This window comes from Acanthopagrus latus, chromosome 7 (genome assembly GCF_904848185.1).
Source record: "Acanthopagrus latus isolate v.2019 chromosome 7, fAcaLat1.1, whole genome shotgun sequence".
NCBI classification, from domain to species: Eukaryota; Metazoa; Chordata; class Actinopteri; order Spariformes; family Sparidae; genus Acanthopagrus; species Acanthopagrus latus.
In genome coordinates, this window is record NC_051045.1 from 1854202 (window position 1) to 1868271 (window position 14070).

Below are 14070 nucleotides of genomic sequence, written 5' to 3' on the forward strand. Positions count from 1 at the left end.
TGATTTTCAGCAGCCGAGCTGCGTTTTATTGAGTAAAAATCATATATAGGTTGCTATAAGAAGTACAAACATTTTCCACTAACATTTCAAATAACGTATAAAAATAGTACAGAATCTGTTCTTTTTAAATGCTTTTGCACTTTAGGTTCATAAAAAAGCAAAAGAAAAAAAATCCTCAAATGTGATTCTGACACGAGATAAAGCACAGAAATGTTAAAACATCATTCACACTCAAGTCTACAAATAAACACTCAAATGTTTTACAGCTAACACAAGGTCTCAGAAAGCTATCGATTAATATGTTCTATATCGTACTGTAACATTACACGTTTCAAGCAAGTTTTATACGGTGTTAAAACTGTATGTGTTATCAATATAAAAAGTCTTAAAGGAGCAGTTACGAGGAGAAAAGAAAAACTTGAGAAAACTTGAGAAAATATATTTTTTGCGCACTGTTTTCAAGCAAAACATTCGACAGGTTCAGCAGTATTAATGAAGCATGTAAACAATTACTTTTTGGTTTTTTAAAGGACTTGAAAACTAAAAGACGTTCCTGGCACTTTAAGGGGTCTGGTGAACCCCAACGAGGATTCTTACATTTCTTGACGAACTGGTCATTTAAAGAAAGACAACAGCTCGTCAAGAAGGCATTTGTGCATTTTGGTGTATATTTGTTTGTTTAAGTAGCTTGTGGTCAAACAAGAGAGTCAAAACGCTTGTAAACCTTTCTATGGTACAGTACGCTAAACATTGTGTAAAAAAAAAAAGGTTCCAGTGATAAAAAACATACGAGCTCTATATATATATACAGGGCATATGGGAGCAGAAAGCTACAGTATGTATTCACAGAACAGAGATCCTAGAGGAGGAGTGATGTACAGTTGCCCCTTTGTCTGAGGTAATGCCCATTCAGTATGATTTGGTGACAGCCAACAGCATTTAAAAATCTTCCAGTTATCAAATAAACAAGATGTTTTTTAAGAAAGACTACGAAGAGTTTTTGTGAGTCGGTCCAAACAGCTCAGTAAAATACGTCCGTATGGTGAGCAGGCTCGAGCGTACAGAATGAGAAGTTACCCTTCCACCTGCCAATCCATTAAAGGAGTAGTTCACCCCATAAAAAGAAAATTCAGTCATCATCTCCTCACCCGCATGCTGACGAAGTTGTGTAGTCCACTAAACAATTCAGTTGCGTCATAGCAAAAAAAAAACTGGCATTCGACTGAACAACTGAAGCATAAAAAGATCCTGAAATCCCAAATTGATTCGCAAAGATGTTATTTACACCCGCGTGCATCCACTTCAGTCCAGGTGCGAGTTAACACCTTGAGCGTAACAGCTACAGTGAAGATTTTGGCTTCAAAGACGATATAAAAAAACATCTTTTCAAATGAATACAGGATCTTGGGACTTCCAGATACTTGGATTATGCTAGACGAGCTGTATGAAGACAGATTGTTTCTGTCTACTTCAGTTGTTCAGGAGAACACTGGACTTCCATCAGCATGAAGCTGAGGAGATGATGACTGAACTTTATCTTTAAGTTTCACATTCATCCTCTGATTTTACTCTTGTCACGCTGAATTATTTTAACACACTGTACACACTAAAGCCTGCGCACCACACAGAACAAAGCTCGGTATCACCACCATCACAGAGATGATTTTTATGGCAGTTCCCTCGTCAGATCTTTTTGGAAACTGAATAAAAAAAAAAAAAAAAAAAACTCCTTTAAACAAAAAGTAGTCAGTGCTGGTTTACATAAAAACATTGTGTTCACCAGTGTTTCCCACCATAACAACACATTTACACACAGTGACACTCGCTCGACTCTTTCCTGGATTCAAATGAACTTCTTCTCACCAGAATCACCCACATGTGGAGACACTGGCATCCAGCCATTACAGTAAACAAGAAAGAAAATATAACAAAATAATATGAACTCATCTACATATAAAGCCAAGATCCTGCTTCAGTTTCAAGTTAGGTTTTTGGTCCACTAGCTTCCACTGCTGAATGTGTTTTCCTTCTTTCATTGGTCTCCTGAAAAACTCAAACATGGAGGTTTTCTTTCCGTGTTTTCATCTAAATCTGCACGAATTCTCCACTGGGTGGGAAAATGTCAGCAACGAGATGAAAGACTGACTTTGGACAAAAACCAACATGTTTCTGCTTTTCAAGACGGATCGATGAAGCAAACGTTTTGGGGAAAATACATTCAGGCGAGGTGAGTGGATCAGCAGGTGACTCAAAAAGGTTCGCTGGACTTTAACGGTCCATCTTATGACTTTGGTTCAAGTGAGCTTAAAAAGTGTTTCTGTTTCGATGTCAGCAGCCTGTTTGTCGTCACACGCGTTACCTCTGAAATGTTTAACACCTCCTAAAAATAAGTTCGATACGGTTGCCACTCAAAAAGTTGTACCGTCGGTGCCATCTTGTTCTCTATTTTCTACAACTACTAAGTGTTGTCAACTTAAAAACGATGCCTGCCAGGGGCATCTTACAAGAGAAATATCCTATTAAAAATATCTGTTAATTATAAAAGAAGAAGCGTCAGGTGTCGTCTGTTGTCGCTCCGGAGAGGCGGAGCGCTGCTGGCCTCCATCACCACTGCATGTTCATCAATCAGACACCCGACCTTTGACCCTCTGGGGTAGTGATCAACCACAGCCAGGGTGCTCACCTAGGCTGTATTTGTGTATCTCTGTGTTAGTGTGTGTTACGTGTGTCTACGGCTGCAGTGCATTATCACCAGGATCCAGAAAGGACTCGACACAAACTGACCGTCAAGTTTCCCCCTTTCACTGTTTCCCGGTTCCACTGATGTTTAGAGAAACTTTCGGCTGTTTGGCTGAAAGAAAAAAACGTCCAGCTCTTCACAAAATGTGGCTTGTTTGTTGGAGCCAGTATCAGGATAGAAAAGCTGGTGTTTTGGCGTCCGTACGCTGGTGACCGGTGGAGTCTATTCACAGGCGAAGTAGTCTTTGAGTGGTGCGAACAGATGCCTGATGACAGGGACGCTCCAGGACCGGCCCAGGAGCTTCTGTCTGGCACCACGACCCATGTTGGACACGTCTGTGTAGTGGACCGGGAAGCCGAAGATCCTGCAGGAGTCAGAGACACACAACCACCGTTAGAATCACAAGATATCGAGGTATTAAGATAATGAATACACTTTAATTTTTGGGTGAAGCATTCATTAAAAAGCTGAAGCGTGTGTTTTTTCCTGCTCACCTCTCCAGCTCAGTGCACCACAGTATGTCCTCCTTCCCGTTCATCAGCACCGGGAAGTGTTGATCCTTCCCTTGTTTGATGGAGTTGGAGCGGGTAGTGATTGTACGCACCTTCCCAAACTAAAAAAATACCACAAAAAAAACAAATACACCGTCAAGCAAATGCAACCAAGTTTGCGAGTAAGAACTGTGAAGAGCGTCTTTTTCTGTAGAGTTTGAACCTTGGCGACTCTGCCGTGCTCCAGACAGTCCTGCAGCTCCAGCTTGTCCATCCCAGAGGCACACAGAGGCCTGAAACATGGAGGAGGAACCACATTTAGTCTTAAGTCTGCTGTCATAGAGGAGAGATCAGGACTCAAGCGTCTCTCTGAGTTGAGTTCCCTCTCCAACCTGTTCATGCCCGGCAGGTTTCCCCAGAAGTATCGGGCACGGTGAGCAGCAGAGACCTCGATAGCGTCGATCATCACAGGGTTACACTGCGGATAAAACACATGACGACACACAGCGATTAACTCATTAACTCGTGATGATCATACAGTCAGTGGATCGAAAGAGATACTTATGCTTACAGGAAGTACAGTTTTATGTTCATTAGCTGTTTAAATGTTAACGTGGTCGTATCTTCTGGTCGACTTCTGGTTCATGTTTGTGATATCAACTGTCCGTCCGTCTGACTCACCTCCAGGAATCGTGAGATGTCCCTCTTGTCGTTGACGCCCATGGCGACCACGTTCTCAAACATCCAGAAGAACGGCCGGTTCTCTCCTTCTTTGGGCTTGGCTTCGCTCAGCAGGCGATAAAACTCAAAGAACAACCTCCCTGTGCCCTCTGGAGCAGAAAGACGGCGTCAGGAAAGCAAGAAAACATCGTCAACCAATCGATTATATCCACAGAGAAGGTAAGCATCAGAAACAGCCTTTAAATAATTAACAATCAACAATTAAATTGCCTTTAAATGAAGAGGAAACTCGCAAAATACACTCAGATTATATGATTAAAATTCAAATATAGAATGGAAGAATTAAATCCTCAGTGATATGAGTTCCTCTGGCTGGTTCTTACCGTAGAGGCCTTTCCTGGCAGGATTGACGATCGACAGGTCGTTGCAGGGACTTCCTCCGATCACCAGGTCAAACGGACCCCACTCCAGCAGCTGAAGGAGACAACAGCACCACCAAGTGTTAGACTGAGGGAACGACAGCTACTGCATGAATAAATCAACACAACGTTTTTACTTTGACAAAAGTTAGATTAAAGGACCAAAAATGATCCAAATCCAGACCGTGATGTCTGCAGATGTTTTCTCCTTTCAGCACAAATCTCTGAAGAAGCTTTAAAGTTCAAACTAATTATTATTTATTAATCTGTTGATTATATCCAAGACCTGTGAATTAACTGTTTGATCAAAAAACAAACATCTGACTGGTGTAAAAAACACCCATCAAAACTTTTTAAAGCCCAAGTTAGTCAGTCCAAAAGTCAAATAAATTCAGTTTAATACAATAAAAAAATTATGTTAACTTACTTAAGTAATTTCTTGCAACATATGTATTAATAGTTGCTGATTAATATATTTTTTATTGACGGATTAATGAATAAACGCAACTCTAAATATAGATTATTCATAGAAACGGCATTAGACGACCAATTAACCCCCAAATCTGAAGTCTCACATCTGCTCCCCCTTTTGTCCTCGCTCAGCTTTTCACATACAAACCCTTCCATCCATACAAGAGTCCTTTTACAGAGGACAAAGAGACAAAGAAAGAAAGAGAAGAGGAAGAAAGAAAGAAAGAAAGACAGAAAGAAAGAAAGAAAGAAAGAAAGAAAGACAAAGAAAGAAAGAAAGAGAAGAAAGAACAGGAGGTGGAGGTGGGGTGCTTTTAATCTCTCTTACGTAAAAGCTAATAGGGAGCAGAGCCGTGAACCCCTAAACACTCTCTCACTCTCTCTCTCTCTTGCTCGCTCGCTCGCCCACACACACACACTCACACACACACACACACACTTAAAGCGTGACTAACAAGTGAAAGGGTTTCTGAGGAGATTTACGGAGGTTAAAGCTGCTCTTTGTCCTCTGCCCTGAGCCACGTCACTGCAGCTGCTCGGCTTGCCTGTGTGTGTGTGTGTGTGTGTGTGTGTGTGTGTGTGTGTGTGTGTGTGTTAATACACTGATATGGATAACACTCTCTTGTCTTGTCTGAGCTAATAAACCGACTGCTCAGTCACATCTGACTGTGAATTCAGGATTTATTTTGTTGTTTAGTAAAAGTTTGAAGGTTGTTAATCTTTCTTACGTTTTTCCTGGTGATGTCTCTGACGTCGTGGACATACTGGATCTTTCCTTCATGTCTGACGACACCCACTGAGATGGAGTCCTCACACACCTCCGACGCCACGTACTGGTCCACCTTAAAACCAAGGTCCCTCAGAACCAGGTAGCCTGGAAACAAACACAGACACAGTTTGAACGATGGCCGGCGGTGTTACATCACATTCAGGATGTTAGTGATTAATCATAAATCGTTTAATCGCTCGTCTCATTCTGAAATCTGGAGGGAGGTGAGCTCGTGCAGACTGTGACCATGTTTCCACAGCAGACTTTAGAATGAGATTCCTCGTTGAGTGAGACTTTTCTGTCTGGTGCACAAACAGGTCTGTCTCTGTAGGAATCATTTCCATAATCTTGGATGTGAACAACCGTTCTGCAGGATTTCTCTTGCAGCCATTTTACTGGACTGATTCCAAAACATTTGGTTAGTATGAATCAATCGTTTCCCTTTGAAGAAGCCAACTACAGATTCAAACAAATGACTTAAAAGACACATTCAGTCCCTCTCTCTCACACACACACACACACACACACACACACACACACACACACACACACACACACACACACACACACACACACACACACTTCTCCTCACCAGTTGCAATGCCATCAAACAGGGAGAGCACTCTGATTGGTCGTCTTTGCTCTGCAGGGACTGCTGGGTAAATCTTTGGTTTCTCCTGCAACATCAACAGAAGAAGACGAATCACATTTTAGCTTTAATTCATTTGGTGTCTGTCAGAATTATCAGGATTAAAAGCTCCGCTGCTTCATTCCTTCTGAGGAACAGACAGTCCAAAAGTGTCGGCCATGAAAAATACTATTTTTCTTTTCACTTCACGATAAAACATTTTGTTATCTGCATTACTGGAAGACTGTTGACCTGCAAGCTGAAATGTTCCATTCTGATGCAATCCGACTGCGTTCTGCCTCAGAACTGTGATCACAACATGAACACTGAATGATAACAACAAAAGTGCTGTGTTTCAGAAATGTGGCTCGAAGAAGAAATAAGACATAAAGAGAAGTTCGATATGAACTTTCAATCTTCTTTGACACGTGACTCCATAAAGAGACAAATTGTTTTATTTGCATCATGTTTAGAGGTCCGGGGATGTAAAACCGATTTAGAAAAAGTTAGAAAAATATAACATCTTGTCAATCACATTAGAGCTGCAATGATTTAATGATTAGTTGTCATTCTTAAATCAATAAACGGGTGTTTATAGAAAACATTCTCTGATTCCAGCTTCTTAAACGTGGTTTTATTTCCTCCATTATAAAAAGAACATTTTTGGGTTGCAGATAAAAAACAAGACATTTAAGGATGTGATTTTGGGAGACAGTGATCAACATTTTTCACCATTATCTGACATGTAATGGATCAAACAAGAAATTAATTCAGAAATAATCAACCCATCAACAGGAAATACAACCTAAATCATATCACAGCCCCCTCAGATTTATCTTGCCTTCCCTAGACTGAGAACCACTGACACAGAGCATAAAAACAGATTTTACAGAGAGACTCACAAACTCTTGTCCTTTGTCGTTGGCGAAGAACTCCTGCAGCTTGAGGCTCCAGTCGTGCCGTCGCTTCAGGACGCCGTACTGCAGCAGCGGCTGGCACATGTAGCAGCGCCACGGGTCCAGATACCGAGCGTTGTTAGACGCTCCGGGGTCGACCAGGATGTCCAGACAGTCGACGCAGAAACACCTGGAGGAGGAGGCGAGAGAGAGAGGAGGTGAACGGACAGATAAACACATGAGTGGAGACCGAGGAGCTGATGTAGGAACTGTTTCTGTGTGTGTGTGTGTGTGTGTCGGACCTGCAGCAGTTGGCGTTGCCGCAGAGCAGAACCTCCCGACCTCCGCAGCAGACGGTGCAGTAGGACTGGTAACCGTCGTCATCGTACATGTAGGACATCTCCAGGTAAACGTCCTGAACACACACGGAGAAAAAAACTTTATCGACACGATTCACGTCTGTCTTTACTGAAACCCAGAGATGAGAAGTAACAAAGTACAAATACTTAGTTACTGTACTTCAGTACATGTTTCATGTATCTGTACCTCTCAACACCTGAACACAAACACCTGAACTTTCTCCTCCTCACAGCTTCAGAACAGCCTCGTTACTTTAGTTTGATGCATCTGAGGTGAATTCTGGATTCTTGTTATAGCGAGACAAGAGAAAGACGCAAGAAGGACATTTCGTTTGCCCAATTTCAACATAAAAACACAAAAGATATTAATCTAGAGATTCCTAAAAGTAGAAACAGACACAAAATATTTCTTAACACACTAAAACTCATTTGAACTTAGTCCATATTTTAGTTTCTGTGATATGTGGATTTTTACGAGCAGAGTACAAAGATGTTTTCTAACAGACATGCAGCTCTTCTTTGTGCCTGCGTCAGTATTTTCACTGTGATGTTTTTTTTCTTGTTTGCAGCGAACATCACACAGCGTGATGATGTCATCACATGCGTACAACGTGATATGGCAGAAGACTGAAGTCTGAGCTTCCTGTTCTAACTGTCACTGTCGGCATTTTAGAGGAATTCAAACAGGATCGTGTAAACAACGATCTGACGTTAGTGTTGTCGCCGCTGTACCTTGCATGTTTGGCACAGGCCTCCTTCAAACAGCGGGTGGAAGGTTGCTGCTCTCATCTTTCCACAAGAGAGACAGAAATCTGCCAAAACCAAAACCAATACACATCAGTCAGCAGTTAGTAATGTTCTCAATAATCTGCGTGAGTCATTGACAAACAAGCAGAAGCACACGATGTGAGGGACAGAGTGTTTACCTTCTATACTTCTTTTATTCTTTAGAACTTCATTCACCATTTGTTCTGAGGGAAAAAGAAGGACGATGTTAACAAGGCTGGAGGATGTTTACAGGAGATCTCTTTCCAAAGTTTCAGTTGTCAGAGGCGAGTAGGGATCCGTGAAAGAACAAAGACAAGTCAAATGAAAGTCCAGGATAGAAATACACATTTAACATGTCAGTGAGCAGAAATGACCGAAAACCAAACAAGTATTTTTTTCAGAGCTGTCTCTGAGCTCTACCTCTGCTGTAGGACTCCTCGGGGGCGGCCTTGTTCTTACAGAGACTGACTTTGGGCCGCTTGGCGCTGGGGAAATACTCTGGCAGGGCCACATCCAGGACCTGGTGGTCCAGAGGGTTACTGTCTGCAGGGGGACACAGAGGATAAACTCAGATTTTAAATTTGAGGCGCTCAGACGTTTACAGCTTGTTTCTGATGGACAGCTCATGGCAGCGTTGCTCACCGGCGGTGTGTGTAGGTTTGAGTCCCTCCTCTCCTTTGGGCAGGAAGCCGCCGTTGGCCCAGTCCAGCATGGGTTTGACCTGGTCGTCCGGATTATCCGACTCGCAGGGAGTGAAGGTTTTCTCTGCGCGGATGCTGGCCATCTGTGTGCAATACATACGTCAAAACCGGTCAGTCATCACTACACCTGATCTACTCGTGTCAGAGAGTCAGAGCAAGGAAACAAAATCAGACTGATCACAGATTAAATAGTTCCCCTGGTGCATCAAGAGGAGAGACTGACGGGCTGAGAGAAGAAGAAAAAGAAGAAGAAGAAGAAGAAGAAGAAAAAGAAGAAGGAGGAGGAGGAGGAGGGAAAGTTGAGAGCAGACGGATGGCAGGAAGCAGACGGGGCGACCGAGGCAGACAAAACACAGCGGCCACAAGGAGAGAGAGAGACAGCAGCATGATGAGGCCTGCAGTCACTCACACACACACACACACACACACACACACACACACACACACACACACACACACACAAGCAGGAGTCTCCATGAAAAACACAACCACAAAAACAAACACAGACGAGAATGAAAGACGTCGTACCGACAACAAAAACATTGGAGACAATAGAAAGAATAAAGGAAAGACAGAGCATGTTTTAGTGGAAAGAAGCAAACATGAGTATTTTTTTTATGTTTTACTGTCAAATTAAACAGAAAAAATGTCAAAAAGATGCTCAAAAAAGGTTTGTTTATTCTTTGATTAAATATTCCCGTTGTGATGTATTTATATAATGTATTCTAATATATTTGTATACACTCATGTTTCAATGGAAACTTCTTTTTGTTGGTCGTCAGCAGTTTGTCGCTGCGGTTGTGTATTAAGGCGAAGCTCTCGTGTGACTCGTCTGTGGATTTTGAGGGATCATTTTGCTGCAGTAGAGACATTCAGGTTTCATTATATCATCCATTTAAACTCGCTTATTTTAATGGCTCTGTTTTAGCCTTACTTAAAGCAGCTACATGGAAATGTCCTTGTCGTTGATTCTGGCGCCCCCTGTGGACAAAAGTGGAACAACACCGCGTCCTGTTGAAGCTCCTGATCTGCAGAGAGTTTCTGATTTTCTCTCTTTGTTGCTGCTCGGGACGCTTTACCAACCCAACATGTGTCTATTTGACGTCCTGGGAATGAGACTCAACAATCAACTGTCTTTGTGGTGCGTTCAGGAACAGCTGGGACAAATCCTACTGATTCTACCTTTAACTTTAATAGTCTTTGAATTCTATTAATATGACGTGAGCTTCAGTTAGCTTTGAGCACAAATGTCCTTCAGAGGGAGACTTTTTACTCTGATACTCTGAGTCCATGTCAGAGCCTGAACTCTGTTACTGTGCTGGAGGAAACAAGCTGGATCAGAACTTCTACTTTAACTGTCTTTTCATTTTATTGTATCTCATTGTATCTCTATTGTATCTCACTCTCGCTGCTGGTCTTGTTTGCTTATGTAGGTCATACAGAGGCGTCAGTATTAAACTGAGACTGTTTCATAACCAGCTGTAAAACTCTTTGTAGTCTTTTAAAATACATCCAAGGTATAATTTATCTCTTCGCCTGACAGTGAAGACAGCCCTGATGTGTGTCTGCATGACTGTACAGTGACAGATTTATTATCCGCGGCGCGGCTCTTCTGTTTCTTCACCTCCGTCGTGTCAACAGACGACAACAGACTCTGTCACGACACTTGTTACCGACAGGATGAGATTGAATAGATAGCGAGGAGGAATCCCTTTCAGACGCACATCTGAGTTTGTTTTACTTGGCTACTGGAACGCACACACACACACACACGCACACACACACACACACACACACACACTGTCAGTAAACATGCCTAAATGCACTTCCAGTGAAGTGAACCAGTGTGTTCTTGGCAGGAGAAACACACAGCATGTTTTTAGAGGACCTCCAATCTGACACACACACACACACACACACACACACACACACACACTGTACAGACATCCACTCATAACAATTATTTGAGCCGTGGTTGATAAACTTGTTCAACCACTAAAATTATTAAGATCTCTCTCTCTTTTCATTTGAAAGAGAACGGGACAAAAGAAATGTGACATCTCCAGTACTGAAGCAGACGCTGAAGCCTTTTCTGCTTTTTCTTCAATAAACGCGACGTCGACTTGACACATTTCTGTCATATTCTGACAAATCACCACTCAGGTCATGTCCACACGAACCAAAACGATCTTTTTCCCCCCCGTCTTCCTCGGCATCGTTTCAAGAATATTTGCATCAAAACTGATCAATTGTAAACGACTCAACACGCTGTAGTTCATATCCCAGGCCTATAGGTGGCGCTTGAAATTCACCAAAAATGGAGACGAAGAGACGGAGCTTGTGTGTAAAGCTTGCACACTGTACACAAACAGACAGTAGAAGAAGAAACCGAACACAAGAAGAAGAAGACGACGTGGTGTATGTTGTCCATGAGCCTCTTCTGCTCAGCGTAGCAGCAGAGCAGCAGAATATTTTGTCGTAGTAACCCTGAAACGCTCGATATCTTCTGCAGCATGAACACAAGCGTGTAGTCGCAGGGTGAAGAGGTCGGAGGCTGGAGGTCATCGATACGCAGAGTACGCAGATTCGCTGTCCGCACGAGAACGCGAGGGCGGCGCAAAACATGAGCGTTTACACACAAAAGCGTTTCCATGTGGACGGACCCTCGGGCGCCGTCTGAGATGTTTCAACATGAATCACCTTTTCATAACTTGGCAGTGAGATACAGTGAAAGTGAAATGAGAAGAAAATCGTCGTGGGTCAAAATCTGTTTGTTTTTCACAAATTACTTGATATTACACTGTTCACAATGTCTGTTACTTCAGTAAGAAAACTGAAATCTGATATTCAAAAACAATATTTGCGCTGCAGAAACTGAGATTTCTGGAAACGATGACGCAGACACGCGTTCATAACTCGGAGCTCGTGTTATGAAATCGCAGTATTTTGAGTTTGTATGCTGACAGAATGGAAGTTTTATTGTTTATGGTTAAATTTAGAAAGACTCAAGCAGACTTTGATGATACGCTGAAGAAAAAGTGACAAAAACTAATGTTTTGCAGTGAAGTTATATAAGAAGATATGCATATCTCATATATCTCTGTGTGTTACTGTCTATCAGATGTGTTTTCACTCGTGTTGTTAGAAAAATACTCGTGTCCGTGTGGACGAGGCCTGATTCTGCTCTGCATACAAAAATAAAAGTAACGTGGAGATGAAGTGGGTTTTACTCTCTGATACATCCAACAGGAAAACTTCTTTCTTGGCTGATTGGAAACGAGATGGACACTCACCTCCAGCGCCTGGAAGATGGCTCTGCGGTAGGAGGCCAGCTTGGTGTAGGAGGCCTGGCTGAAGAACTTGGGGAAGGCAGTGATGGAGTCCAGTTTGTCTGCTGAAACCTGGAGAGAGAAAAAAACACACACACAAAAAAAAACGTGGCATCAAACAAACATCTAAAACCACAACCGTCCCTCCCTCGGTCTGTTTTCTCTTCCCTCCTCACCTCAGAGAACTTTCCGTCTCCAAACCACTGCAGCCACCTCATGCCGTGGCTGGCCTGCCGCTTGCCGGTGGCGCGCCACGTCACCACGATGCCGGGCCACCAGGAGAAGCCCTTGATTTTCCCCCACACCAGCTCGCCGATGCCGAAACCCTTGTTGTCCTGGAAGTCAGGAGGCAGAGAGAGTGAGGAGAAGGTCACGGCCGTGTACTTCATCCTTCTTTACCAACAAAAATAACACGTCTCACTTTCTCTGACGTACAGAAAAAATGCAGAGGTGGAGCAAAGATTTGATTAGATGTGAGGGATTGAGGGTGGAGAAGTAGATCAAGTGTCTGGTTTGATATTTTTCTTTCCCTCAAACTGCAGGTGTTGAGAACAGAGGAGAGAAAACTGGACACTTTGGCAGAAATGTCTTCTCGTCTTGCCGATGAAAAAAAAGGAAGTAATATCAGTGGAAGCACGAAGACACCAGAAACAACAGAGGCAGACGAGCGGCTCGACAAAAACAAATCTGCCATCATATCTGTATCATGCAAAAGCTGAAAACCCCCCTACTCCAGTTATAGTAACAAGAGAGAAGAAGAGACGGAAGAAAAAAAAAGATGGAAAATGAAAAACAATAGTCTGGCAATGTTAGTTTTAAGATGCCAGAAACCTTTCTGGTGTTGGAGGAAGACGTCCTAAAGAAAAGATGGAAAAGAATCCTCAAGACTCGTTTATCATGTCAAAAAAAACAAAAAACATGAGCGGATGAATGTAAAAGATGTGATGTGAGAGGAAGAAACAGTAGAAAGACAAACGCAAAAATAATACGAATGTGCAAAAGTATGTTTGTTTTCTCAGAGAAAGGCGGAGATGAAAAGCTCCGACACCTCACATCCGTGGTAAATGACATCCGGACAGAAACTTAATTGAATCAACTTATGAAGCTAATTAAGTACGAACACTTTTTTTGTACGTATTTCTACGCTGAATCTCACAGCTTGCTTTTGACTTCTTCGTGGAAAAGAGAGGAGCGAGATTAAGACTCCTCCCTGCTCAGATCGATAACATTTCCGAGCTGTATCCAGATCTTTAACGCATCGCGATTGTGAATTAGAAGCTGTTTGTCCGCCTCGTCCGTCACTCCGCGCCCGTCTGGACGTGCTCCTGCTTCCTCATTTGCTCAGCTGTTTCTTTTACTGCAGCTGTAATCTTTCCTCCTCAGTCTTTCTGTGGGCAGAACGCTCAAAGAAAACATCCACCGGCCCCGATAACACCATGATCGACTCATTCCCTCTCTCTGTCTTTTGTTTCTTGTGGAAGTTATGTGTGCCGGTTTATGAGCAGATGGGATTTCTATTGCGAACAAATCCCAGTTGAGCCCCCCCTCGGCTCGGGCTACGTGATCCTAAAGAGAGCGAAACCCATTAGGGCTTTGTAACGGAGGAGGACTCCATTAAAGGATGCCACGCTCGGCTGAGTTCAGCCAGGCTCCAGTGAAAACACACAAAAACACACAACGTACACAAAAAAACACACATAATGCGGGAAGAGGGCGTGCACGCAGAGAGGCACACACACACACACACACACACACACACACACTGTGCAGACTGGTGGTCGTCATGACCTGAATGAAACTATTGATACACAGCAAACA

The 14070-nt window shown here is 42.9% G+C and overlaps 1 protein-coding gene across 2 annotated transcripts in view; it reads right to left on the bottom strand.

Annotated features, from left to right (window-relative positions):
* dnmt3bb.1 (DNA (cytosine-5-)-methyltransferase 3 beta, duplicate b.1) overlaps positions 1-14070 on the bottom strand; it is a 38282-nt gene continuing 24212 nt past the window's right edge. The window contains exons 7-22 of one of the 2 annotated variants that reach the window (XM_037104410.1): positions 12429-12587; positions 12217-12324; positions 8865-9006; positions 8643-8765; positions 8381-8425; positions 8187-8266; positions 7398-7510; positions 7102-7285; positions 6164-6248; positions 5531-5676; positions 4296-4386; positions 3913-4061; positions 3624-3709; positions 3455-3524; positions 3235-3353; positions 1-3104 (exon numbers count right to left, since the gene is read on the bottom strand). In XM_037104410.1, coding sequence (XP_036960305.1) covers positions 2963-3104; positions 3235-3353; positions 3455-3524; positions 3624-3709; positions 3913-4061; positions 4296-4386; positions 5531-5676; positions 6164-6248; positions 7102-7285; positions 7398-7510; positions 8187-8266; positions 8381-8425; positions 8643-8765; positions 8865-9006; positions 12217-12324; positions 12429-12587 — 1842 coding nt within the window. In that variant the 3' untranslated portion in view covers positions 1-2962. Of the gene's footprint in view, positions 3105-3234; positions 3354-3454; positions 3710-3912; positions 4062-4295; positions 4387-5530; positions 5677-6163; positions 6249-7101; positions 7286-7397; positions 7511-8186; positions 8267-8380; positions 8426-8642; positions 8766-8864; positions 9007-12216; positions 12325-12428; positions 12588-14070 lie in introns of both variants that reach the window. The other variant, XM_037104409.1, reaches the window with a different exon arrangement.